This window comes from Pezoporus flaviventris, unplaced genomic scaffold (assembly GCF_033815535.1).
Source record: "Pezoporus flaviventris isolate CSIRO_AGI_PZ_B2104156 unplaced genomic scaffold, CSIRO_AGI_Pfla_v1 ptg000212l, whole genome shotgun sequence".
NCBI lineage: Eukaryota > Metazoa > Chordata > Aves > Psittaciformes > Psittacidae > Pezoporus > Pezoporus flaviventris.
In genome coordinates, this window is record NW_026892760.1 from 759,401 (window position 1) to 785,987 (window position 26,587).

The 26,587-nt window shown below is 42.6% G+C and overlaps 1 protein-coding gene across 1 annotated transcript; it reads left to right on the forward strand.

The window, feature by feature from the left end:
• Positions 1 to 4,157: 4,157 nt before the first annotated feature.
• SNAPC3 (small nuclear RNA activating complex polypeptide 3) lies at positions 4,158 to 25,212 on the forward strand. The gene is made up of 9 exons (XM_061441238.1): positions 4,158 to 4,429; positions 8,204 to 8,281; positions 9,474 to 9,558; positions 11,404 to 11,508; positions 12,074 to 12,223; positions 19,340 to 19,422; positions 20,768 to 20,932; positions 21,884 to 21,991; positions 23,935 to 25,212. Exons 1-9 carry the CDS (start codon positions 4,158 to 4,160, stop codon positions 24,080 to 24,082), a joined length of 1,194 nt encoding a protein of 397 aa, XP_061297222.1. The 3' UTR covers positions 24,083 to 25,212.
• Positions 25,213 to 26,587: the final 1,375 nt, after the last annotated feature.

Here is a 26,587-nt window from a genome sequence, read left to right on the forward strand (position 1 = left end):
TCTCTTAAGCTTGTCTTTGTCTTCAGTTTCAGCTGTTTTAATGGCAAGAAAGAACCACCATCAGAGGTAGTTTGAAACCCTTCAAGGAAATAATTCTGACTTCTCAACATTCATGAGATGAACACTCAGGTTATGTAAAAGCAATATTCACCCATGAAGTAGTTCAGAAATTGCCAACCACTGGATTTGGTTTTTTATTATTTTTTTTATTGTTTCTGGTGTTGTGGGTCTTTTTTTTGTTGTTTGTTTGGTTTGTTGGGATTTTGGTGTTGTTTTTTTTTTTTGTTTTGTTGCACAGCTTTCAAATTGCCTGCTAATTTTTTGTTTGATCTGTTTAGACATAAAGACCTGTGCAGAGCCTTTATGAATGTATTTAGGTGTGTTAATATTTTACTTTATTGTAAAAGTAATGTAAGCTACTTTTTGTCCCACTTATAGCTACATTCTAGGAATGGATCATTCCTGTTCAGATGTAATAGTGAAAGATACTAGTGGCTGCCTTAGAGAGTCTTTCATGCAAAGGCTGCCACACCCCCAGACCACTCTTCCTTGGCATGGGACTTCTGGAAGCAGTGACAAGCAGGGCATTGCTTGGCCTCCCCATTCTTTCCCACTCTTTGTGGACACCAGGCTGCCTGTAACCAATGCAACCCTGTCTGACATCATGCTATAAACACTGTAGTTTATAATATGATCTCAGTATAATAGTGTATCAGAACCATTTAGTATGTAGGACTGGGGGAGTACTTTCAGCTGGGTTTGATCAGTGCTTTGGGTGCCACCGTCCAGAGGACTGCTGCAACCTCACAACAGAGACCTGCAGTAGATGGCATAGCAAAATAAAACCTGACAGCTCTTGAAACCCCATCTCCTAAAATGACAGCCCTGAAACTTTTCTGTATCTCTGTAATTGCTGTGCTGAGACAGTGCTTAGAAACCACTGAAAAGGTTCCTTGTCTACCAAAGTACAAGGGTACCACAGAGCTCATGCCTAAGGTAATGAACAAGGACAGAATCTAAAATATCAAACCAAAGTAATTCTTTACACTGACTTTCCAAAGTTTTTTCAAGCTACCTACAAACATCAATTTTGCTAGTGTCACGACACTCCTGCTGGAGTGCAAGTGATTATCATGGTGAATTTTCTTGTTTGAAGTGGAAGCCCATGGTACTTTAAATGACTTTTCTAAATTTAGAGATGTGAGCCAGGGTTGACAACACCATAAAATCTTGATTTATAATTACACCACAAAACTGCCCTTTCGTAAGCATTACCATGTCATTATATTAAGACTATATGTGCAGGAGCAAGCACTATACACCACTGCCATGAATGTGATAAGCTTGACAAATATTTATGTATTTCTGAGGCTGTGTGAATCAACAAAGGAATGTTTCTTGTGATGAAAGACTAGCCTGGAACTAAGGGGTTTAATTAATGTCTAATGCCTTAGACTTCCTGGACCATTCAGGACCAGCTTCTAAGAAAGGTTATGTACCCAGAGTGTTTCCTGACCTTCATTTGAGTTGTGCACTGTGAACTCTGAAAATGAGCCCCCTAAGCTTGCAGGATACCATAGTACTACCAAATGGAGGCTACCTGAGCTCTTCAGTAGCATGTTAGTTACAATTTCTTTTTATTCCTCTTGCACATAGGGTGCTTTTATTAGCTTGTTTTCCAGTCTCTTTTGCATTATCTACACTTCTCCCATAACTCAAGTAGTCTTTCAGTGCTCTTTGGATTTCAGCATTGCTTGTCTTAAAGAATTCAGCTTAATACCTGCCTGGTTTACACTGCTTGAGTTCTTCATATATCCTTCATTTCCTTAATGTTGAATTATTAAAAGTCTCTCCAGCAGAGAAAAGTAAGCACCTCTTGGAAACCTTGAAGTGCCCATGTGCCTTGTGCCTGCTATAAAAAGGGCAGATTAATTCCAAGCTATAAAAATAAATAGCTCTCTTTGTTCTTAAGAGGATTTGGATTGAGCAGAGTTGCTTTATAAGTGTATGACTTCTTAGTATTGAAGTTTGGAAATGAATCAGAATACATGTTATCCACTCATGGTTAAAAATTACCACCTTTGGTATTTTCACCTTGGCTGCTCCTTGAAATTCTACTTATCCTGTCTTCCTGCCTGAGCTTTATGTACTTCACATTGTCTTTTTTTAACTACTGCAGAGGAACTCCGAAATCAAACCTGTCATGGGGAGGAGGAAGAGAGGCAGTGAGGGAAATTAATCTATCTACCTGAACAGCCCACGGGGATTATTCCAAGAAATATGAGTAATTACAGCATGGCAGTATCTAGCCCCTTCCAAACCACACTCCTGTCTGTAATAGGACTGTGGTTGGCAGTGACCGCCCTTGTGCTAGGGAATTCTGCTGAGTCATTTTCATGTGGTCTTACAAAAAAGTCCAGCCCACCAATTTCCACACAGTTTGGCACGTTTGGTTTTCCAAAGAAGGTTTTTGAAACCAGTATCTTACCTCCTTTCTCATAGACACTAAAAACCTCTCATAATTTTCTGCAAGAGTTTGGTTTAATCCTGCTGCTCGTGGATGAAATGGCTCCTCCATGTTTATGTCAACAGTGCACTTAGACCAAGACAGCCCCATCACTTCCACCCCAGATGTGGCTACAACAGGTAAGTGGTGGGGTATTTCCAAATTTCAGGTGACGCTGCAAGTACACAAAGGGGAAAGGTATGTTCCTAATATAAACAGGCACATTGAAAGGCAGGCATGGTTTTGGAAACTGGCATGAGACTCCCTCACAGATCAACTGGTAAGTTTCAGGGAGGATACAACAGGAAGTGAGGGTAACAGCCCTTAATCAAGAGCTACTTCCAGAGCTGGGGAGTGTCATGATGTGCAAAGGTGATGGATTAAGAAAGCAGAGGCTGAAGCTTAGCAAGAGTTCTATAATGTATAATAACTGCAATTAAAATTGGTGAGTGACAGTTAATAAATAAATTCAGCACTGAAATGCAGTGCAATTCTAAATATAACTGGGGGAGGTGTAAGGGCTTTAGATGATGCTGTTATTGCTGAACAAAGCAAAACATGCTCTTGTATCACCGGGCTGTGCTATTACATTCTTACCTCTCCCCCTTAACTACCTTCCCTTGTGAAAGCAGCAGGAAAATGCTGTGACCTTCTTATACTGTCAGCACCCTAACCCTTCCATGCAGCTTGCAAAGACCCAATCTCTTCTCATGAATGTTTTCCGGTTTTATCTTTCCCCTCTGTTCCAACAATCCACCTGCTAACACACATTTTTTTTCAAGTATTATTTTCATGTTTAAAGAGATAATGGGATGTTTTGGCTTGAAGCAAGTGAGAAGGCTGTGGTTCAACTGGTACGAGCAACAGGTACATCAGGTTCTCTCTCAATCGAGAATTTCTGCCTGCCTCTTAACAGGTTCTGCTCATGGCAGCTATGTCATGCTGTTGCAGTGGGCATTCCCAGGTGATCTAACACAAGGAAATTCTGCAATTGTCCACTGTAGTATTCGTTGTATATTCCCTAAAAACACTGCTCCTGGAGCGGATCACTAATCTCACATGGCTAGGAAGAAAGATGGAGGCAGATACCTGTTTTTTAAAGCGATGGCATGAGCAGTGCTAGTAAATCATTATCTAGTTCAGGAACCTTGTTCGTGGTGTTACTGAACACATGGATGATATAAAAAGAAGGTTGAGAAGCATTATATTTTCACTTCGATAGAAGAAAATTCAGCTTTTTGGATAAGCTCAACTAAAGACTTTGGACAGCTATAAACCCACAGACACGACGCATTTTTAGTAACCTCAGGTTTTTCTTTAGGCTGTAACGAATGGCGTCGGACACTTCCCAGTGCCCCACCAGGAGCTCTGCTGCCGCTCTCCCTCCCCCAGGGCGGCAAAGCGGGACGTCCCGCAGGCGCGGAGGCCTGACAAAGGCCCCCGGACTCTCCCGCTCTGCTCCGCTCCGCTCCGTCCCGTTCCGTTCCAGCAGACCGGCACCGCTCCGGGCAGCCTGTCTGTGCCCGGGCGCCAGCCTTAGGAGGCCCACCGCTGCTGAGCCCGCCCACAGGGCCCAGGAGCTTGAGTCGGCCGTGACGCGCAGCCGGTGTGGATTACAGGCTGCGGCAGGCTGCGCGTGGGCCCGGCGGTCATGGCGGCGGCGGCGGCGGCGGCGGCAGCAGCAGCAGCAGCAGCGGAAGCAGAGGCGGCAGCGGAGGCGGCCGGTGCTGCGCCCGACTACGAGGCGGCGGAGTTGTACACCCGTGCGTTCCGCGTGGGCGCTCTCAGCCGTTGCTGGATGCAGCACCTGGGGCCGCCCGACCTCTCTCTGGCGCGAGAGGCGGCGGCTGATGAGGACGCGGCCGTAGTGGCGGAGCTGGGCTGCGAGGTGGAGATGGTGCCCGAGCTGCAGGAAGTGTGCAGGTGGTGGCCACGCGGCCGGTGGCGGGTGGGGGGAGATGGGGCTCCTCCTGCCGGGAGTCCCCAGAAAGGGCTGAAACCTCTGTCTTTCCCCAGGCCGGGACCTGCTGCCCCATCCCGAGCGGGAAGCTTGCGGCCTCGCTCGGTGTGATGCAGGAGAGGCCGCACCGGGGCGTGGTTGTGGGTGCTGTGGCTCAGGCTCTGCATCGGTGCTTTAAGGAGAGGCGAGAGGTGCTCGGGCAAATCTGCCTAGAACGGTTGTTTCCGGATCTGGGCCACGTGGGGGGGGGGGTTATCTCCCGGGTATATGCGCTGTGGAGAAGGAAACCATCGTGTTTCTAGAGGGTAATGCTCCCCTAGCGGAAACTTTGTGTTATGGCATGAACAGTTCAGCACTTAACAAGTTAGTTAAGTAAATACTTAGCAGCGTGTTACTTGTTAGGTAGAACTTGAAGTTACAGGAATATGTGCATGGTTTTAAGAAGCCCCAGTTGCAAAATGAAAGGCATACCTTCTATGAAGAAAAAGAGTTAGGCATCTCTTTTTATTAACATCATTTAGATAAGCCCTGCTAATGGCAACACAACTTTCGAGCTTGCCTCGGCCCTTGGCCTCTACTGACTGTTTTCTGTCAGGGCTGGAGGTGAAGTCAAAGCTATGCAAGTGCTTCTTCGTACTGATTTTGCTGTTGCCCTAAGAGCCCAGGTGACACTAGGGCTGGGAAAGAAAAGGCACTTTCTCTTGTTTTGCACATGTAACTTACCCATATTTGTGGACCAGTGAATTGCAAGCTAGTGTCGAAAGAAGAGAACAATCTAGAAATCAAATATAACTACAGTTGGAAGGCTTTTAGGTCGTGAATAGTGAGAATTGTCTCTCACCTGTAGGAAAGGCTGTTTTCAGGCAGTAATTCCTACAGAAAGAGTCAAGATGATTGGTCTGTAGCTTATCACTGAGGAAGACATGTCAGAGTTCTGTTGCTATCTGTATAGCTTTGTGCAAGTTCTGTCCTTCGCTTACTGTTTCCTGGAAGGTGTAGAAGTATTTACAAGCTATTGCAAATGCAAGATAGAGGTTGTTCACTTTCAGGCACAGAAGCAATGCAGAAGGCATAATTTGGTAAATATAGCTAGAATTTTCCTTCAGTGCTCTGCATTGAAGGGTGCACATAAAAAATGCAGGTGGTGTGTTATGAGCATGTCCTTCTAATGTTTTCAGTTATTCCCCAAATTATGGGAAATGTGAAAACGGAATTCCAAGCAGATTTTCTATGCTTTGTTTTTTCCTTCGTTTATTCCGCTTTACATTCTGCTTTCTTCAGTCTACGACTATGGTATTTCGTCTGCTGCCTGTGTTTGCTGGTGTTACAGAGCTGTGCTGTTTGCTGCTGAGTTACTGTGGAGAGGTTAGGGAAAGAAAAAAAAAATGGGGAGTCTATGATGGGAGAGAACAGATCATCTGGCAGCTGCCTGTTGGCTTTGCAGGAGAATGAAGATAAACCTGCACATCCTGGTGTGACCTGTCTCCTGCGCAGGCTGGAAATCCCAGTCCCTAATCTTCATGTGTTTTTGCTTTTAAATTAAATAGTCCTAACCTCCTGAGTCTCTCCTTAACATTGGCCAACCTCAGATCACTACCTCTGATCACTTTCACTTGCCTGCTCTGAGTTTGTATTCCTCCCTTGAGAAGAGATGAACGCTGGGCTCCACCAAGTTCTATTCTATGGTGTCTTGGGGACACATATATTATCAGCATAAATATGGTTTTCTAGGCACTGAAATGAGCACATCCTGGATATAAACACAGATTCTTCTGACTGTGAACTACTTGTAATGGAATTTAGGGCAAGTTAAGGAGGTTTTCTTTGGGTGGAAGAGAGATGGGAAGATGTGGATACTCCTCCTGTATCTACTTTTAAAATAGTAATAGATTAAGAGAATCTTTAATGGACTCATAATGAAGTTAATTTTTTATTTTTTTTTTATTTTTTTTAATGTCGTGACATAGTGTGCATTTAAGTATTCCTGACAATTTAGAGTCTTCTGGTAAGGAAAACTGACATAACGGTTAAATGTTGTTTAACTCTGTGCATCTCAGTATGTTGTGGTTGATTTTTGTTTTCCTTCTGTTTTATTTCTGTAATGTTACTGCAGACAGAATGCAGGGAAGAAAAAAATTAATCTTCACTCAAATTTAACTCAGTAAAAACGCTTTTCACGCTGCTTATATTGCATGTAGACAATTGCTAAGAGATTGCTTGGGTTTTCATCAGATTTTAAACAGGTGCAGAAGTGGTGTCCTTAACTAGGAAACGGCATCAGTAGTTCTTTTAAATAACCAAGGTGTTGTTAGGGTAAGGGTTTAAGTTTTGTTCAAATGCATTTGCGGTCTTGTGAGCAGAGGTTTACCTTGGAATTCATTATTGGTATTTGAGCAACTAAAGGGCTTGAATGTTGGAGATGCTAAGTCATATTATTCTGTTTTGCCTTTTGAGTGATGATTTGTTGTGTACATGTAGGACAGGCTAAGGCTCAATTCAGTGTGGATTTTAGGTAGGTCAGCAGAGGTGAGGCTTACATGTACCTTATTCCACTTCAGCGCTAATTCACCTTCTTGTTTTATTAGAAGGGGTAGTTGTAAATATCTGTAGGGACGTGTTATAAAGCTGCATTAAGCTAGCCTTAGCATCTTAACGTATTAGTATTTAGTGTCTTGTAGTATTAGTGTCTCAAAGGTGATGAAAGTACTGTGTTTAAAACATACACAATATGAAGAGTAATACAAACATTGTATCTGCTTACTATGAAAATATCAGACAAAATACTAAAGCATCTTTGAATTTCTAAAACTGAGAAGGTTCTTTGGGCTGCTAGGATATTCTGAGAACAGTCACAGTGATTAAAGGGTTCACTGATATTCTATTTCCATATCCAAATTTCCACAGACTTCCCTTTGGCCTTTTTATTTCTAGCTGCCCTAAAATACCTTTCTAGGGACATAAATTTCATAAACCTCTTTGCATGTTTTTTTCAAGTGGGACCTGCAACTACTGTTCCTTGGTACTGTCCTACAGTTCACGTCAGTGTCCATTAAACAGTATGGCCAGTGTTTTCCCCTCTGCTATGACTGACTGCACTGAGTGCATCTGTCTTGTGTGCAGGAGAGGGGGCATGGTGAAATCCCATGGTTATGGGATTTTTGCACTTTCATCTGTTAGGTGTATGGCACCGACTGCTTAGCCTTAATTTCTGGAGGGATTAGCACGTATTTTCTGTTTGTAAAGTCTGTTTTCCTCAGGAACGTGGACCAAATGTTAGTGGTGTGGTTCCACTTGCTGTAGTGGAGTTACCCGGGAGGAGCTCCGCTGTGGCCTGTGTAAAAGGCTGTACAGCAACACCTTCCAAGACTTCAGTGCATGTAATTATAAAAATGTAATGTTTGTATGATCACTTCTAAGTCATTGCTGCAGCCAAAGCAGTTCCACTTTTCCTTCCCACAAGCTGCAGGAATTTGCACTACAGCAAAAAAGCTATGGCTGTCTCTACTCTGGATTCTGTGCAAACACAGGAAGAGTGAAGGTGGAAAAGATCTCAGGATGGAAAGCAGGATACAAGGAAAAGTGGACCTGCCACTTCTGACAGAAATGGCTTCTTCCCACTGGAAGAAATGTGGCATAAGTTAATGCCTTAATACAGCAATGACAGCTTGTGTAAATGTGATGTCTTGCCCATGTTTGTACCTGTATAATAGTGATCTTATGTTTTTTTATTGCCCAAGCATTGATACGTTAATGTCTTCTGATAAAGAAGAGGACCCAGATGTTATTCCTGAAGATAACAGTCTGCTAACTCTACGGTATGTTGTTACAGTACACTCACAATACCCTGATATGAGGTGGGGTAGGAAACACACAAGAGCGTGGCTGGCTGCTTGTTCCTTTTCCAAGCAATGGTGTGCTTTCCGAAGCAGTGTCCAGAAATACTCTAAGGTCAGAAACACCAGCTTATGACAGGATAATTGGTATGAGCCTTCTGCTTGAATGTTACTTACAATTTTTTTATTAAGATAGACAGAATATGCCATCTTTCTCATTGGAAGAACTTAGAACTTCTGGACCTATGTCCTTCTCAACTAGTGCCTAAATTTAGAGTGTGCAGGGGACTTCTCATAATTGTTGGTGAGAGGTTTCTCCAAAGCCTTGTGAAATAAATCTGTAGCCCTTACAGCTAGTAACCTGCAGTCACATTTTAATATCCAAGCTGTTAAGTACTGAAGTCATAGCCAGATAACATCTTTATCTAAATGTACTCTGCATTTCAGATGTTGAACAATATATGTAAAGATTCTGTCAATTAGTGAACTTTGAATTCATGCTCATCCTTTGCTATACTTGAATTTCAGTTTGTGTAGAATGTAAAGAAATGTGTTAGGATTGTCATCAGTGTTAAGCCTGATTGTTACTGAAAACTTCTGGGGAGGCCTAGAGAGTACATGGACTTGTGCCAGAAGTACAGAAGGATTTGCTGTTTATGCGGGGGTTAAATACGTTTATTTTAGTAGATATTCTGTGTATAATACTCTTTCTTTTTTAGAAAAGTATCTTTGTCGTGGGGTTGAGAATATTTGTGGTTTTTTCTTGGTTTTTGTTTGAACATGAATTGAATTCCTTTGAAGTGCGAGGGACAGTTGAAACAGCTTCCTTGAAAGCAGCAAAGCATGCTTTCTATAAAAGCTTCCTTACACAAAATTTTGCTGGTTTTCTTTCTTTTTTTTTTTTCCTCGTAAGTGTAAAATTACCCACAACCAACCTGTGATTTGCACTTAAGGCAAAACAAAAACAAAGCTGAAATCTACACTCCAGCTGTGCATGACCAGGTTTTATGGGAATCAGGAGACGAGTATTTTAAGTTAGTCTGTCATACTAAGACAGCCAGAAGTCCTGCTCTTTGAAGCTGCACTGTAGTAGCTTGTGTTACTTAAAAGTATAGTTGCACATTCTGCATGCAAGTTGTTGAATGAAATTTTGTCCTGTGCTCCTGCCCCTCAGAATTAGAAAAGAGGCATTAGAGAGGAGGGAAGAAACAATTATTGTGGATCGGGCTTGCAGACAAGAAACTCTTGCCTATGAGATGGTAAGTTCCCTGTCATCCTAGGATCTCAAGATAGTTCAGTACAGCAAAAGTCCAGATTCTGGTTGCTTTGTTTTTTTGTCACTGTGAGTCTCTACTCAATGTAAATATTTGCAGGTAGGGGTTTGCAGATAATGATTAAGATTAAAGACATGTTACAGAAAGATAGGGCAGGAAGTCTTCTATGGTCTGTAAGTACCAGAAGTACTAAAGAGGAACTCTGGCTCATTAGTGCTGTATGTCTGTTTTTATTTGGTTGTTAATAAAGCGCTGTGTAGGTGATCAGGTGTACCGAGGATTATGTGAACTTACAGAGCTAAACAAAACACAAAAAGGTTTTGCTCCTGGTGTCCTCTGTTGGAAATGTGTAAATGACTGTGAGCTGGTTTCTGTAGGACCGAAGGAGGAAGACAGTAGGACTGCCACATGGTGGCAGTAATATTCTAACTCTGAGCTTTGTAACCCAAGTTTTTGAGCCATTCTGAGCTGACAGGAACCAGTTTAGTGATCAGCCCCGCAAAAGCATCTTGGAATTCCTTTAACTATGCTTAGTAACTCTTTTTTTAAGATTTCTTCACAATTAAAGTCTGAAACAAGAAACCTGAAGTTTATAAATTTTACAGTGGTGGAGTCCAAGGCTTGAGGAAGCAAGCCATGAATTCTGTAAAACTTAGGGATGGAGGAGTAGCTGGGAAGGAGCCTCACTTGTGACTGTTAAAACATTTTTTTACCCTTGAGGTTTCCTGGTCTGTCACGAATGGTTTTGTTTCAACTGTCTAGAGACCCAGGCACATGATTTAAGCATTGTGTGCGAACTGCGATGCAACAGCTATGTTGAGCTCTTAGCCTGACACGTCTCAGCAAATACTTGCAATAAAAATCTTCATAGAGGGCTTCAACAAGTGGTGTCTTCTGTTTCTGAAGAACGAGTATGTGATCAGTTACTGCATCCTTTAAGCTGTGGTAAGGGGTTTCTGTGTCACAGCTGATTGGGACCATGGTGTACTAGAACAGGAAGAGAGCAAAAAGAAATATGAGTTTGGAATGTGTCACATGAAAAAGGGAGATGCAAGGATCTCAGAACTGAAGTCTCGTATCAGTACACGCTTACGTTATTGAATCTGAAGAACACTTTAAGCTGGTGGGAAGTGTTTATGCAGTCAGTATTCTCTCATGATTTCTTGAAAAAGGGGGAAACAGGACTACTGAAAAGTGCCCTCCCTTATTCTCACAGCTGGGCTCCGTCTTAAACATAAAGTAGGACGGAAATGTGGAAATGCTTTCACTTCTTTTGTAAAACAGTAGTGTGACAAGGGTAGTGCTGGATTTTGGAGAAATCGAGAGCTTCAGCAGTGTGAAGTTTCCCTAATAAGAGCAAGTGTTGCACTGGGTTTTATTTTCATATACTTCATCCTGTGGCTGTTTTCTAGGCCAGTCTTTCTGAAGTTGAGGGTTTTACATGTGAATGCATTAAAAGAAAAACATTTTAAAAACATTAAATGGTGGAAGTTGGTAGCAGCTGTATTCCATAAGGTCAGAGTAGCAGCTTTATTTCCTTTATGCAGGGCTTCTCAGTATGCAAGAAGTAGCCAGCTATCTCATAATTGCTGAAAGCACCTTAGCTTCCACAGAGCTGAGGAATGATGGGAGATACTTGAAATCTCTAATTACAGCAGCTTCTCACATTTCCATCTTGGAGGAAGCAGGCTGTTACCAATTCAGAAGGCTATACAGTAAAAAATGAGTTGCAGTTAGAACAGTGTTTCTCAGACTTTTATCCAGTGGCTATGATATATGAGTGGTTGCCAATATTATATATATATATAAATACACATCTTTATTTTCCAGGAATCACATGCAAGTGGAAAGAGGCCAGACAGTCCTACAGATCTAGTTGAGGAGGGAGAGCTACTTTTAACTCTAAACGTATTCTACCCTATCATATTTCAGAAGGTTGGTACTAAATTCTCTAGGTTGCATTCTGATGTTTCTTCCCTACTCAGGTATTATCTTGCTTTCCTAAGCTGTTAAAAACAGTGCGTCCACTGAGGGAGTGTGGTAAACCCTTCAACTGTGTAACTTCTTAAAGTTTTTCCAGAATCTGGCTTTCATTGTTACTGGTTTACCAAAGGCAATTATTACAGTAATTACTTAGCAGTTAACTGATTTCACAGAAAGCTCAAAATCTGAAACTAAATGCTCAAATCCTGAAGTACTCTTTCTGGATCTGGGATAAGTACACTCAAACTTCCTATCTTTCCTACACTTTCTGGTGGGGAATGTGACAAAATACAACTAATAAATGGCAGCCTTAGGAGAGGCTGAGGCAAAATGCTGTTTAAAATCTTGTACACAGAGGTGATGTGCCATACGCTGACGTGGTTTAATGGTGGATATGGTGGTGCTAGGACTTGATGATCTTAAAGGTCTTTTCCAATCTGGATGATTCTCAAGGTGACAGTATTAATGCTCACAAGTGATTTTTATTTGAAGCTTGTATATTTTTTTTTCTTCATAGCATAAAGATTACAAACCTTATCAGACAGTCCTTGTACTGGGCAGCCAGAAGCTGACGGAGCTGAGAGACTCAATTTCCTGCGTCAGCGACTTCCAGATAGGTGGTGAGTTCAGCAGTCAGCCAGATCAAGCACCAGAACACGTAAGCAAGGTAAAATCTTCTGTGTGGAGCCCTCTGCATGTGTAGGCGCTTTGAAAATGCACAGGAGAGAGGGAAGCAGAGTTTTGTTTTCTTCAGCACTAAACAAACCGCATTGTTTCTGCCAGCAGGTTGCAGTGTGAATAAATAACTTCCTGGTGGCATTACCAAGCTGACCTGTTTTATGCAATGTCAAGGAAAACATCATTAATGCTACCACTGGGAAGCAATAATGCTGGTAATGAGTTCTCACACAGATGTATCCCTGGGGACTGACTTTGTGCTGTATTGGAAAACACCAGAATAGAAATACGAGTAGAAAGCTGAATGTAGGCCATGCCCCTCTGAACTTGCATGCTGTGGTGTTTGCAACTAGGTGCTGATCAAAAGTAGAAGCGAAGACTATTCCCCTGTCCCACAGTAGTAAGGTGTTCTCTGGGAATGTGCAAAAGGAGTCAAAAAAGAAAAAGTACTCTTAATTGAAAATACTGAAACTGCATAATTTTAATAATGCATCACATGTGATATACATCCTATCACAGAACAATTGAGGTTGGAAAGGACCTCTGGAGGTCATCTGGACCAGCTGCCCTGCTCAAGCAAGGCCACATACAACAAGTTGTCCAGGACCATGTCCAGATGGCTTTTGGATATCTCCAAAGATGGAGGTTCTGCAGACTTCTTGGGCAGCCTGTGCCAGTGCTAGGTCACCCTCACAACAAAAAGCATTTCCTGATGCTCAGAGGGAACCTTCTGTGTTTCAGTCTGTGCTCATTGTACCTCATTCTGTGTATTAAAATCCCCTTGAACCTTTTTTCCCAGCTGAACTGTCCCAGTTCTCTCAGCCTTTCCTGATGAGAGAGATGCTCCACTCCCTTCATTTTCGTGGCACTTGTGGAACTCTTGTTCCAGTATGTCCATGTTTCTCGTGTACTGAGTAGCTCAGAACTGTGCACAAGATGCCAGGTGTGGCCTCACCACTGCTGAGGTGAGGGAAAAGATCACCTCCTTCGACCTGCTGGCAGTACTTTGTCTGATGCAGCATAGGATCCCATTTGCCTCCTTTGCTGCAAGGGCACACTGCTGGCTTATGTTCAACTTGGTGTCCACCAGAACACCCAGGCCCTTTTCTGTCAAGCTGCTTTCCAGGTGAGAGACCCCAGCATAGCGTAGTGCATTGGGTTGTTCTTCCCCAGGTGCGCAACCTTGCAGTTCTCCATGTTGAAGTTCCTGTTGGCCCATTTCTTCAGCCTGTTGTGGCTCCTTTTGAGTGGCAGCATGATCGGTGTATCAGCCACTCCCAGTTTTGTGTCAACAGCAAACTTGCTGAGGGTAGACTTTGCCTCAGCGTCTAGACCATTAAGGCAGGTGGAGTACTGGTGCATGCCAAGCTGACTATGAGCCGGCAGTGCACCCTTGTGGCCAGGAAGGCCAATAGTATCTTGGGGAGGAGTGTGGCCTGCAGGTCTGGGGAGGTGATCCTCAACCTTTGCCTGATGAAGCCGCATCTGCAGCAATGTATACAGTTCTGGGCTTAGTACTGTAAGAAAGACAAGGAGCTACTGGAGAAGGTCCATGGAGGGCCACAAGGAGGATCAGGAGTCTGGAGCATCTCTCATGAGGAGAGGTTGCGGGAGCTGGGCCTGTTGAGGGAAGAGAAGACTGAGAGGGGATCTCATTCATAGAATCAACTAGCTTGATGATCCTTAAGGTCATCAAGGGCATCTCATTAATGCATATTAAATATCTCAAAGGTGGGTGCCAGAATGATGGTGCCACACTCTTTCCAGTGGTGCCCAGCATCAGGACATGGAACCATGGCCATAAACTAAAACACAAGAAGTTTCATGTCAACATGAGGAAGAACTTCTTTACATTAAGGGTGGCAAAGCACTGGAACAGGCTGCCCAGGGGGATCATCGAGTCTCTCTCTCTCTGCAAACATCCAAAACCCACCTGGATGAATTCCTGTGTAGCCTGCTGTAGGTGGCCCTGCCTTAGCAGGGTGGTTGGACTGGATGATCTTCAGAGGTCCCTTAAAACCCTAATGATTCTGTGATGTTAAACAGAACTGGCCCTTGTCTTGACCCCTGGAGTACTCTGCTAGTTACTGGCCTCCAGCTAGATTTTGTTTCGCTGATTATCACCCTTGGGGCCTAGCTGTTTTGCCAAGATTACATATTAATAATATAGTATTTTATCAGTATGATAGAAATAAAATAACATCTACAATCTGAGAGAAACCTGAGGAAGCTACATACTTATATATGTAATAGCGAAAAGATAATAGTGTTTTCATTTATATGAAGTAAATGGAAGAGTCTGTCTACCATTATTAGCAAAGTGTTAGCTGATTATTTCTGAGACCAGAGAGTTCTGAAACTATCTTCCTGGGCATGCAGAAAAGTCATGTGAGCCTGTCATGGCCTCAGCAAGGCTGAGATTAGGCTTCCTCACATCAGTTTCCCCAAAGTGCGTGCATGCCACCATGCCCAGCCTCCCAGCAGGAGCTGTTGATGAGTGGTGTGCATTCATTCTATTTGTTTGTTTTCCTCAAGCCTGACTGTGAATTTGCAACTTGCATTGAAGTATAGGTTCAGTATAGTCTTCATGGTAAAGTGTGTGCTTCAGCAGGCAGGAGATCAGCCATCAGTGGGGTAGAATTTTCTTCCTTCCAGCCTAGGAAGGGAGTGACATCATGACCTACCAAAAGTATGTTAACTTTTCCAAATGGAGAAAATAACTTCTGACTAATTTAAGGATCTTAGAGACTGATTTAAATCATGGTACTCTTTAGAGTCTGCAGGACAAAGGCTGTGTAAGTAAGTTACATGTTGCTTCTCTTGAAGTGCAGTATGAGAACACAGGCATAATGTAAGGATCAAGTTACTGCTCTCATTGTTTAAGTAAACAAACATTGCTTGTCAGCCTATACAGAGAGTAAGAGACTTCTGGATTTTATTGGCATAAATGGCCTAACTTCTCTCTCATTCTTGCTACTTTGGGGTTTTGTGATTTTTCTTCTTTGCTTTTTCTTCATTGGGCAGTAATTAATGGGATGAAATTTAACAAGTTCAAATGCTGGATTCTGCATCTAGGTTGAAGCAGCATAGGACGCAAGTATAGAATGGGAAAGGAGTAGCTGGCAGGCAGCCGTGCAGAAAGGGATCTGGAGGTGCTGGCCAAAACAAGCTCAGTCAGTGGTATGCCCTGGCAGCCAAGAGGGCAAACTGCACCCTGGGATGCATCAAACACAGCAAAATGAGCCGGTCAGAGGAAATTATTATCTTGCTATATTCAGCATTGCACAGCCTCACCTTGAGCCCCGTGTGCAGCTCTGGGCCCACAATTCAAGAAGGATGTGAAGGTTCTTGAATGCACTATAGAATCGCAACAAAGCTGGTGGAAGGGCTGGAAGGCGTGTCCTGTGAGGAGCAGTCAGTCACCAAAGTAATCATGGAAGGGAACCAAGCTTGAAGGTATCATCGCCAGTTATGATCTGTCTGAGCTGCCTGCACATTCATCTGTTGATGAATAATACAAGCTTCACTTACCTGAGAGCTGGGACGCTGCGTAATGTGTCCTGTACACAGTGGTGTAGAGGTGGGGACCAGTTCACTGTGATAAAACTATATGTTGACGTACATTGGAGAAATACTTTATCAAAATGCTCTTGAGACCCATGAGTGAAGGATTCTGAGGGAATTGGGGTTGTTTAGTCTGGAGAAGAGGATGCTCAGGAGCAGCCTTATCACAGAGATGGCGGTCAGTCTCTTCTCCCAAGTAACAAGTGATAGGACAAGAGCTAATGCCCTCAAGCTGTGCCAAGGGAGGTTTAGAGTGGATATTAGGAAAACTTTCTCCACTGCAAGGGTAGTCAGGCATTGGAACAGGCTGCCCGGGAAAGTGGTGAATTGGTGTCCCTGGAAGTGTTCAAAAACATGTAGATAAGGCCCCTAGTGATGTGGCCTTGTCAGTGCTGGGGTAATGGTTGGAATTGATGATCTTAAAGGTCTTTTCCTACCTGGTTGATTCTATGATTCTGTGATTCCTTGCAGTTTTGTGTATATTGAAGAAAACAGAGGATTTAAATAGGCTTTATGCAGTGTCTGAATGCAGTGTATAATTGCAAAAGGTTTGGTTTTTTTTTTTTTTTTTCCTTTTTTTAACACTGCTTTTTGTCAAAGCAATTGAAAATATGAAAAAAAAGTATGCTGGAACTTACAGGTAACTGTGTGTATACAGTGTTTTGCAGCATCGCTTGTGTGTGTTGTAGGTGTGTGTAGCTGCTTATACAGCATATGCAGAATGGATCCCTGAGTATCAGTCAGTACAGAAGTGTTCTGCTCTGAAGTGGATTTAGAAGGTTTAGGTTTGTGTCCTTTGACATTGCCTAGCTTCCAGTAGTGAACGCTGTGCAAGGTAGCTAACCTGTTTTCTCCAGCCCAGGATAGACTTGCAGGTTAGCTGTATTTCTCTTGCAACAGGGGTGATTTTCCACCCCCTACTCCTCTGTTATTTTTCTTCAGCAAAATATAATGAAGTACCTGAACAGTATTTTTCCCTGTTTGCTGTGGGTTTGTGGTCTGAGGCATCTTCCTGCTTCAAGGTCCACTGCAGAGGCTGTCTCCTTCTTCTTGTGACTGTTTCTTAAGCCCTGTACATGTGTTGTGATCAGTTTGACAAAATACCCTGCTGTCTGGCCTCAGTCTTTAAAGAGTTGCAGCATAAACCAAAAATAACACCTCTTACACACCAGAAAGAACTTGGAAGAACACAATTTAAAGAAACAAGTTACGTAGACCAAAAAGCACAACCTTTCCTGGCTGTCTTCTTTTTGCTCAAGCTACTTGTCTATAAAGAGGCTGTTCTGACAGCAACAGCAGAGGATGGAAATTATGGGAAGCAGATACATGACCTTTAAACAATTACTTCTTTTTTAGAAGTTAAATGATGTTTATGTCTAAAGAAAAAGTTTGTATGTTTTTCACCGTCTTGATTTTGGCTGTGTATATATATATATGTATATAAAGTAAATCGCTTAATTTCTTTCTCCTGTTGTATAGCTGTTTTTAAGTTTCAAAACCCAACAGAATATTTTGTATAGAATCTTAGAATATTGTGAATTGGAAGGGTCCCATAAGGATCATTGAGTCCAACTCCCTGCTCCTTGCATGACTGCCTAAAACTGAAGCATATGACAGAAAGTGTCATTCAGATGCTCCTTGAACTCTGGCAGGGTTGTTACTATGACCATTTCCCTGGGGAGCCTGTGTCAGTGACCAACCACACTCTCAGTGAAGAACCTTTTCCTACTGTCCAGTCTGAACACAGCTTCATTTCATTTTCTTGTGTCCTGTCGCTGGTCACCAGAGAGAGATCAACACCTCCCTCTCTGCTGCCCCCTGTGAGGCAGTTGTAGCCTGCCATGAGGACACCCCTCAGCCTTCTCTTCTCCAAAATGAACAAACCAAGTGACCTCAGCCACTCTTTATAGGTCTTGCCCTTGAGGCCTTTCATCACCTTGGTCACCCTCCTTTGGTGGGTTTGCTGTCCTTCCTATACTGAAGCACCACCAACTGCACCCAGCAGTCAAGGTGAGGCCATACCAGTGGCAGTGCAGAGACAGCCACCTCCCTCGACCAGGTAGCGATGCTGTGCTGGATGCACCCCAGAACACAGTTAATTTTCACCTACCAGGGCATGCTGTTGACTCATATTCAACTTGCCATTAACCTAAACCCCCAGATCTCTTTCCATGAGGCTGATCTCCAGCCTCTTGTTCTCCAGTCTGTAGAAGTACGATACTGGCTTTAGGAGAGAACAGCTCTGTAAGTGTTGTGTGAGCAGACTGGATAAACAGAACAATACTTGATTGTGCTATTTCAACAAGATGTTTTTCTGTTCTTACTTATTTTGTTCCTTTTCAAGGAGCTGCTTGCAGCAGGAGTCTGCTTTTTTTAATGGATGGATATGATTTTATGTCTGTAGCCCTGCTGCAGAATATATTAAGTGCGTAATGGGGATTCATGGGTTAGCTCAGGTTTTGGGGATAATTTGAAATCCAGTGACTCTTGCACTGTTGGTATGGGTGCCATAGGCTATTAATTATTATGTGTCTTTGATAGACTGATACAAATGGCCTTTCTGTATGTGACAAACTTTGTAATTAAGAGGGAATTTTGAAAGGATTTTTTTTCCATCATTTTGCTGGATTTTCTTCTGAGCCATGCTTTGCATTTTTGCCTCAGCTGTCTTGATAACACATCAGTGTTTTGGCTATTGCTGAACAGTATTGCTGACAGCCTCAAGGCTGTCTCTCTGCAGGTCCCCCCAGGACCAGCAGGCTGGGAGTAGGCAGGAGGCTGGGAGGGAATGTAGCTGGGACAGCTGGCCTCAGCTGGCCAGAGGGTTGCCCCATGCCATGTGACGTTTTGTGCAGCGTTAGGAGCTGGAGGAAAGGTTAAAGAATTTGTCTTTCAAATCAACCACTATGCAAGCTGAAGCCCTGCTTCCCAGGAAGTGGTTGGACATGGGCTGCTGGCCTGATGGTGGGTAACAGGAGATAGATCTCTTCTTTTTGCCTTAATTCTGTGTTCAGCCTTTGCTTTTCTGGTTAAACTGCTTTTATCTCACTCATCCTGTGAGCTTGCCTGTCATGCTTTTTTTCCCCTGTCCTGTTGATACAGGGGAGTGAGAGAGCAGCTGGGTGGAGGGGCAGCCCACTACATCTTACTCATTTTCAAAAATATTATTACTCTTTTTTGTTTGTTTGTTTTTTTTAAGTCAGTGTTGTGCACTGGCTCAGTTTGTGCAGTGATGCTTGAGTTCCTGTTCTGTGTATTTGGAGAAATATGTAACTCCTGTGATGGGGATAGAAATAAGAGAACAGCACTAAAATAACCTGTAATGGCTTGAGAATAGTATCAGCAGAACAACTGCACATCTAGCCGTCATATAAGCCTTGTTGTCACATCAGCACCTAAAATGCAAAGCTTTTCTTAAAAACCCGTAGAATGAAGTCTCTTACCATCGTTTATAAAGTGTTTTTTTTTTTTCCGATCTGTTCTTGTTTAAGGTGTTGTAGTCTCCCATAACACTAATGCAGACCTTCTCTCTTTCTTTCAGGATCTCTACAAATCTGCCTTCTTCTATTTTGAAGGTATCTTTTATAATGATAAAAGATACCCAGAATGCAGAGATCTGAGCAGGTACAGTATTTGTAGATTTTGACTAAGGAAAACCTTAAGGGACAGAAAATTTATTTCATTTTATTGATGATCTGTGGTGTTTTAAAGGCTGGAATGTGTTGTCTTGATCTGTGGTGTTTTAAAGGCTGGAATGTGTTGTCTATGAAGCTAGAATGGACTTTCTTGATATCTTTTCACTTTGAACTGATTTTTACATGAAAGTTTAACTTTACTTGTTCTGCTCATTTCTTCCACTCACTTCCTGTCTGAAAAGGGGCTGAATGCATGTTTATCCCCTAAAATCGTGTTTTGCTCTGTTGGGATGGGGTTGCTGTGACAGATGTCAGTCTGTACAGGCTTTTTAAGTGCCCTCCCTAGTTGTGATAACCACCAAAAGAGTTGCCTGTGAGGCAGAAGAACAGTAGGCTCAGCTGTGTGAAAGTCAGCTTTCTGAGCAGTTTTGAAAATATGCTGGATACCTTCAAGGTGAACTCAACAAGGGGACTGAGCCACTGTTGGAAAAAGAAATCTGAGGTGGTATTGCCAAGAGACTGAGGTACCTCTTATTTGGAACTGTACCTCACGCTGATTGAGCATGTCATACCCATTTAAAATGTGCAAACTAGTTTGTTTTAAGGAAGCATGGGCTTGCTGATGCATTTTGTGAGATTTAGGAGACCAAGATGTTAAAATGGATGGTATGGATGAGCTGTGAGTTTGCACTCTGTTCTTGTTATGCCAGACTTGGTGTGTGACTTCAGAGAAGTTATTTTGCTCCTTTTCTTTCTGTCTGTGAGCAGCAATGATCTTCTTGGTAGGGCTTGTGATAACATACACAGTTTGCAGAAATGAAATGCCTTGTATGCAGGAGTGTGCTGAAGAGCCAAGAAATAGTTGCATCAGTGCCTTTCCAGTGCTAAATTTTGGAAGTTTAAGTGTTCAGTTGTCAGCTTTGTGTCTCCTTGGCAGAAACAAAAAAAGCTTTTTAATACATTAAAACAAAAGTATTGACCAAGGAACAGAAATGACCTGCTTGTAACTTGAGTTATTGGAATGGTTGAGAAGTGTTGTGTTCCAAACATCCTGACCTGGATGGGCACTGTAAGGAGCGTATACTACATGGAACTCCTCAGGAAGCGACCTGATGATTTAAAGGCAGGTGTTCCATGAGAACAGTGCACAGCTCCCTGGGGATGTGGTATTGCTGTGAAATTACCTTAAATTATTACAAAATGTCATGAGCTGTTTTGATTTCCATCTTTTTAACTGTATCCCAGTGACAGGTTTTGCATGTCCCCCAAGGGCTTCCTTTTCTGTGCATTCGCAGTTTATAGCTTTGCTATGCTGATGACCTTTCTGTTTTCAGAACTGTTATTGAGTGGTCAGAATCTCATGATAGAGGCTATGTAAATCTTCAGTCCGATGATATGGAGGACTACACATTTAATGATTTGTCCCTCAAAATTGGCTTCCCATACCTTTTCTGCCACCAAGGGGACTGTGAGCACATCATTATCATCACGGACATAAGGTAAGTTACTGCTCTTCGGGAGTCCTTAGGCAGTTGAAATCAAGCCTTCTGTGGACAAACTTCAGATGTTAAAGGCTGAGTATTTGTTAGACTGAGATTATTCTGCTGCCTTCTACAAGGCTAATTTAAGATTTTATTCCACGTACATATGACTGACTCTGCAAGGAAGAAAGTAATCTCCCCTTTTTTGTCTGCATAAAAGGACAACTTTCTGACTAGCACGGCATGACTGTGGTATGTGAGGAATGGCACCTACAGGGATAATTTTTTTTCTGTGCAAGGTCAGCTTGTGTACTCCAGATCTGCATACAGATTCTGGAGTGGCTTGAGTCAACGGGCTTATTAGTTTAGACATGGTAGAAAGGGGCAGGAGCTGAACAGAGAGCAGAGGAAGTAGTAGGCTGAGTTGGGTAGAAGGAGAGGAAGAGGAGGCAGTACTGGCTGTGAAGTGGCAACCACATCAACAGTAGAACTATTGTGTATACTCTGTGCATAATGGATAGAGAGAGCACTTCTCTGATTGTAGTGAGTTGCAGATTGTTTTGAGTTCGCAGCCTGATGTACCTAAGCATTGTTAATAAATGGTGCCCCCAAGAGGAATACAACTCAAGGGCATAGACATTGCAAGCAGGTGATCTCATTCGTCTGTGATATTTTTACCTGTTGGTCTGTAGGAGGTAAAATCTTTGAAAAGACCATCTAAAGTAAATGTTCTGAAGGTTTCTGAGTTACCGCACAAACTGAATTTACTCCTGACCATAAAATGCATGGGTGGTGCAACTAGCAGGCTGTCTCCAGCTCTTCATCTCTGATAAGAAATGCTAAGCAGAAGTCTAGTCACAGTTTACACAGGAATTTAAATCATGCCTTGTTTACAGTGTCCATGCTCAGACAAATTCCAATGTGGCTGAGTCTTTATTATGTTTTATGTATTTATTTATTTCCCTCAAGGCTCATTCATTATGATGACTGCCTGGACAGGAACCTCTATCCCTTGCTAATCAAGAAACACTGGCTATGTACCAGAAAATGCTTTGTGTGCAAAATGTATACAGCCAGGTACACTAATTTCTCGCTCTTTTTGTCTTATTAAATGTCTCTGTAGGTGCTGCCAATAACTTAGTAAAAACCATCAAAGCTCTGTGCATATTTAATAAGGTGTGTGAAAAATATTCACGCAGATATTCTGCAGTCTCACTCTTCAGGCAGTTGTCCTTTCTCTACACAGGAAAAGGCCTCCTGCAGGTAGCATTCAGGGAGATCAAAAGATCTCCAGTGATGAAGAGGTTAATTATTAGGCTCACGTTCTTTTGCATACATAGAGCTTGGCTCTCAACAACTGCTTTTGAATATCTTACTTTTGAGGGGAAAATGCTGCATTTTTCCCCTGTGACAAGGTATGTGATTCAGATTTCATTTGCCAGAAATCGTACTGAGCTTTCATTAAATCTAGCGTCCAAGTAGAGGGAAGAATGGATCTGTTCAAACGTAACGTGGTAAAATACAGAGATTCCTTAAGGGCTGTAGCTTTCCCCAGAGGTAGACTCCTAACCTCTACCTGAAACCTCTGTGCTGTATTTGAAGGAACTATTTGTGATGCATGGGTTTTCTGCAGTTAAGAGAGCAGAATGTGAATTTGGTGCTCTTTATTCATGTTAGTGCTGTTTACTTAGACATGAGAAAGCCTTTCAGTAGACACAGCAGAAGTGTCTCTAAAGGAGTTCTACAGAGTAGGCTAGGCTTCCTGATTTTACAGGCCTGAATCAGTTACTTACAAGAACACCCGCTGCCCTTCTTTTCCCTGAGGGCAGCTTACGCTTTCAGCCTCAGTTTGGCACAGCAGCTGTGTCCTTGTTATGTTGCTTATTTGGCCTTGGACTTCCCTGGAATCAGGCAAAGAGCCAATTCCCCTGGTGATGGGAGCCCATCGTGGTGCTCCTAGCAGAGCCCCCAGCATGCCTTCACAAGTGGCTGTAATCTGCAAGGCATTTGACCATAAGGGGAGGTGGAGCCAAAGGGTCAGTGTGGGGGAAAGATGGGATAGGAAGGGCTTTACTAGAGGTGATATAAATGCATTAACTTAAAACCAGGATTAAGCACTAAGCTCAAGTGGGGAGGTACTAAACCATGGACAGCAGGGAAGCTTTGGCTGGCTGCTCTGCATGCTCTGATCTGTGCAGATACCATCCTTAATCACTGGAATTCTTGAGCTGTCATGGCCCCTGAGTCCTACCATAAATTAATTGCTTGGTGACATGGTGAGCCCTCCTTGTAGTGGCAGTTGTGTTGACGTTAACTTCAGTGTTTGCCAGAGTGTGTGGCAATCCTTTCCATGTCTTACCTGCATCATCCATGTCTGTCTTTTAGACTTGTAGTTTGGATCAGTCATGTGTCTGCTCTGCATCACAGTTTCTTACCGTCTTACCTTAAGAGCAAACAGATTTATGATTTAAATGGCCATGGGGTGGACAGAAGATTCCTGTTAATATTTCAGGGGGCTTTGGGGGAGGGTTTTTTTGTTATGCTCCATACCAGCTACACAGGTGTGAGGAGCTTCTCAGGAGATGCTGTGTAGATAGCAGCTGTAGATAGCAGTGTAAGATCAGTGTAAGATAGCAGCTGTAGACAGCAGCTGTAGACAGCAGTGTAAGACAGCAGCTGTAGACAGCAGTGTAAGACAGCAGCTGTAGACAGCAGTGTAAGACAGCAGTGTAAGACAGCAGCTGTAGACAGCAGTGTAAGACAGCAGTGTAAGACAGCAGCTGTAGACAGCAGTGTAAGACAGCAGTGTAAGACAGCAGCTGGGATTGGCACTGATGGGTGTGGAGTTTGGAAAAGAGCTGTGTTGGGGTGGGAGGTATACAGTATAGATAGTACCCAGTCAGTATAACATTATCACTGATGTTTGGTGCTGCCATCCCCAACTCTGAATAAAATACTGACTTGAGTGTCACAACTGTGTTGGACTCGCATGGAAAACACTTGTGTTTTGTAACCTGCAGGTGGGTAACCAACAATGACAGTCTGGCGCCAGAGGATCCTTGTTTCTTCTGCGATGTTTGTTTTCAGATGCTCCATTACGATCTGGAAGGCAATAAACTGGGGGAATTTCTTGCATATCCTTATGTCGATCCTGGGATTTTCAACTGAAACCGATGTGAGACACAATGAATTTGTGAAGTGCATTGGTGAAACTGTTGCTCTGGTTGTTAAAACCACCACACAGCTTGAGTTTTGAGCGTCCTACTGGGGTTTAGGTTAGGGTTTAATCCTCTCCCCTGAGGTGGAAAGAGCCCTTTGCACATGAAGTCTTTCTGGTGTGCTTTTCTGAGTAAGCAAGTCTGATTTTAAAAAATGAGTAATTATGGAAAAATATGCTCAAACATCTGTTTTAATCAGCTACATTTTTCTAATACATTTGGGCAAGAAGATGGTAGTTTGGAGACTACGGACTTTAAAAATATGGATGTTTCAAGAGAGAATACCTTGCAAAAGCAGCTGTGACTTTGAGAAGTTTTGTGCATCCAAGGCCTTCTTAACGTCAGAGGATGAAAACACGGTCTTTGGGTATCTCGCCTTGAAAACTCTGGCAGTTGCCATCTCTGAAGAAGGGTGGGTAGCACTGCATTTGTGGGGATACGTTCTGAGAGGGAAGCTTAAGGTGCTTGTTAACTTCTGAAGTCTTTTCCTGCAAGCAGGGGGGTGCTTGCATCTGTGAACTGCCACTGTCCTTACATTCCAACTGAGGACTGATTCTGTGATGAGTAAGCTCCATTTCACTGATGACTGAATTGTGGCCTGTCTTCCAGATTACTTTGACTCTTTACTGTGTGTGAAGTTTTACCTGTTCATACTGTTCATTGTGCACTGCTTTTTTAGTATCATCCTGTAATTGTAAGTGTTGTTGCTTTTTTAAATATGACCAATTTGTACTTGATAGTCTGTTGTTAAGTTAAAACTCTGCTTGCCAAGACAGAATGTATCCAATGCCTTGCTTTTTAAAGTCTGGAATTCAGAGAATGTTAGTGGAGATCTTCACTGTTTAGGCAAGTTAGTAGTGCTGCTGCTTTTCTTTTGAAAGCTTCAGCTAGTTCTCAACCCTAGTTCTGGTTGGAGTAAAAGAAAAACAGCCAACTCTGATAATCTGCATACAGAAGTGTATTTGACACATTGAATTCTGTTGAGGTCCTGTGGCCGCAGATCCTGCAAGTGCTTACTGATTACCTTAGATGTCTTGAAACAGAAGTGTCTTGTGAATATTAATCTGTGGGGGGTTTAAGGAAAGTGAGGTTTTTTTTTGTCATCTAAGTTGGGCAGCTGTTGGCCTCTGTACCCTGAAGACAGAGGAGTGAACTCTTCAGCACCGGCACTTGTCACAGCAGGTGCTGAACGGGTCCTTACCCCTCAGGAACCTGTGGAACTGTCATCAGTCAGACTGCTGGGGCTGTGCTGCTTTATGGTGTTGTAGCAGCAGTTGCAGTATGCTTCTGGTTGCAACTTCAGTGAGTTGCCTCCCGTCATCCTGCCCCAACCTTCTCCTTTTCCGGCTGTCTCCTAGTAACATACGGGCTTCTGAATTCTCTTCGGTATTGGAACCAAGGTCATGTAGACAGCTCACATAATTTCTGCAGGTACTGTTTGCTTGTTGGATGGGAGCAATCACTAGGGATTTTTGGGTGGATTTTTTTTTTCTTTAGCCTCAGGGAGAAGAGAGTGGTCAAAATGTGATTTTATTCTTTCATTAAGCTAATTCTGCCTTGGTATGCTGTCCTTCACTCAAACCATTCACCTTCTTTCCAGTAAAAACTTATGGTCAAATATATTTCAAGATTCCTGTCCCTGCAGATGAATACATTCCAGTAGGGTCAGCCCCATACTTAGAGTAAGTCTGAGTGCAGGAGTTGTGTGTGTATAGCACTTAACTACAAACAGAGAAGAACTTGTATGAGAAGATGCTGTTTGTGTGATCAGGTTCTATTTCATACCAAATGACTCAAATGGCAAGCAGAACAAAAAGGCTACACTAAATCATAGTTTTTAAAAGATGCTTCCCAGGAGCTATTGCAGGACAGCCAAATTTGATATTGATTTAATGTGTCTTTCAGAATGAGTCCTGTGAGTGAAATCCAACATTGCAGCCAGCTGCCCATTCACAGTTCAATTTCTATGATAGCAGCTGGGTATCTGTCTTTTGGCTGCTTGTTAAATGTGGTTAGTGGCTGATCAGAACTTACAAGCAGGCTTATTACTTCATGGTGAAAAATGAGAAAGTATATATTTTTTAATAATACTTTCTCTCTGTTTGATATTTACATCTTTTTAAGCAAGACCATCAGCAATTATTATTTTCTTTTAATAAATCTGTTGTAATACATAATCCCATGTACTAAAATATCTTTATTATATTATTATATTTATTTTTATATATTATATAAAAATAAATATAGTAAAATAATATAAATTCTATATACAATGTATATTATATATTATTATATTTATTTTATTATTAAATAAATATTTATTTGCAAATAAAAGACAGACTAGGGACAACGTGGGCCCTCTCCGGAAGCTATGGGGAGAACTGGCTACCCTGGATTTGCAGAAGGCTGAGGTTCTTTGCCTCAGTCTTCACTGGCAAAGGCTCTGACCACACCA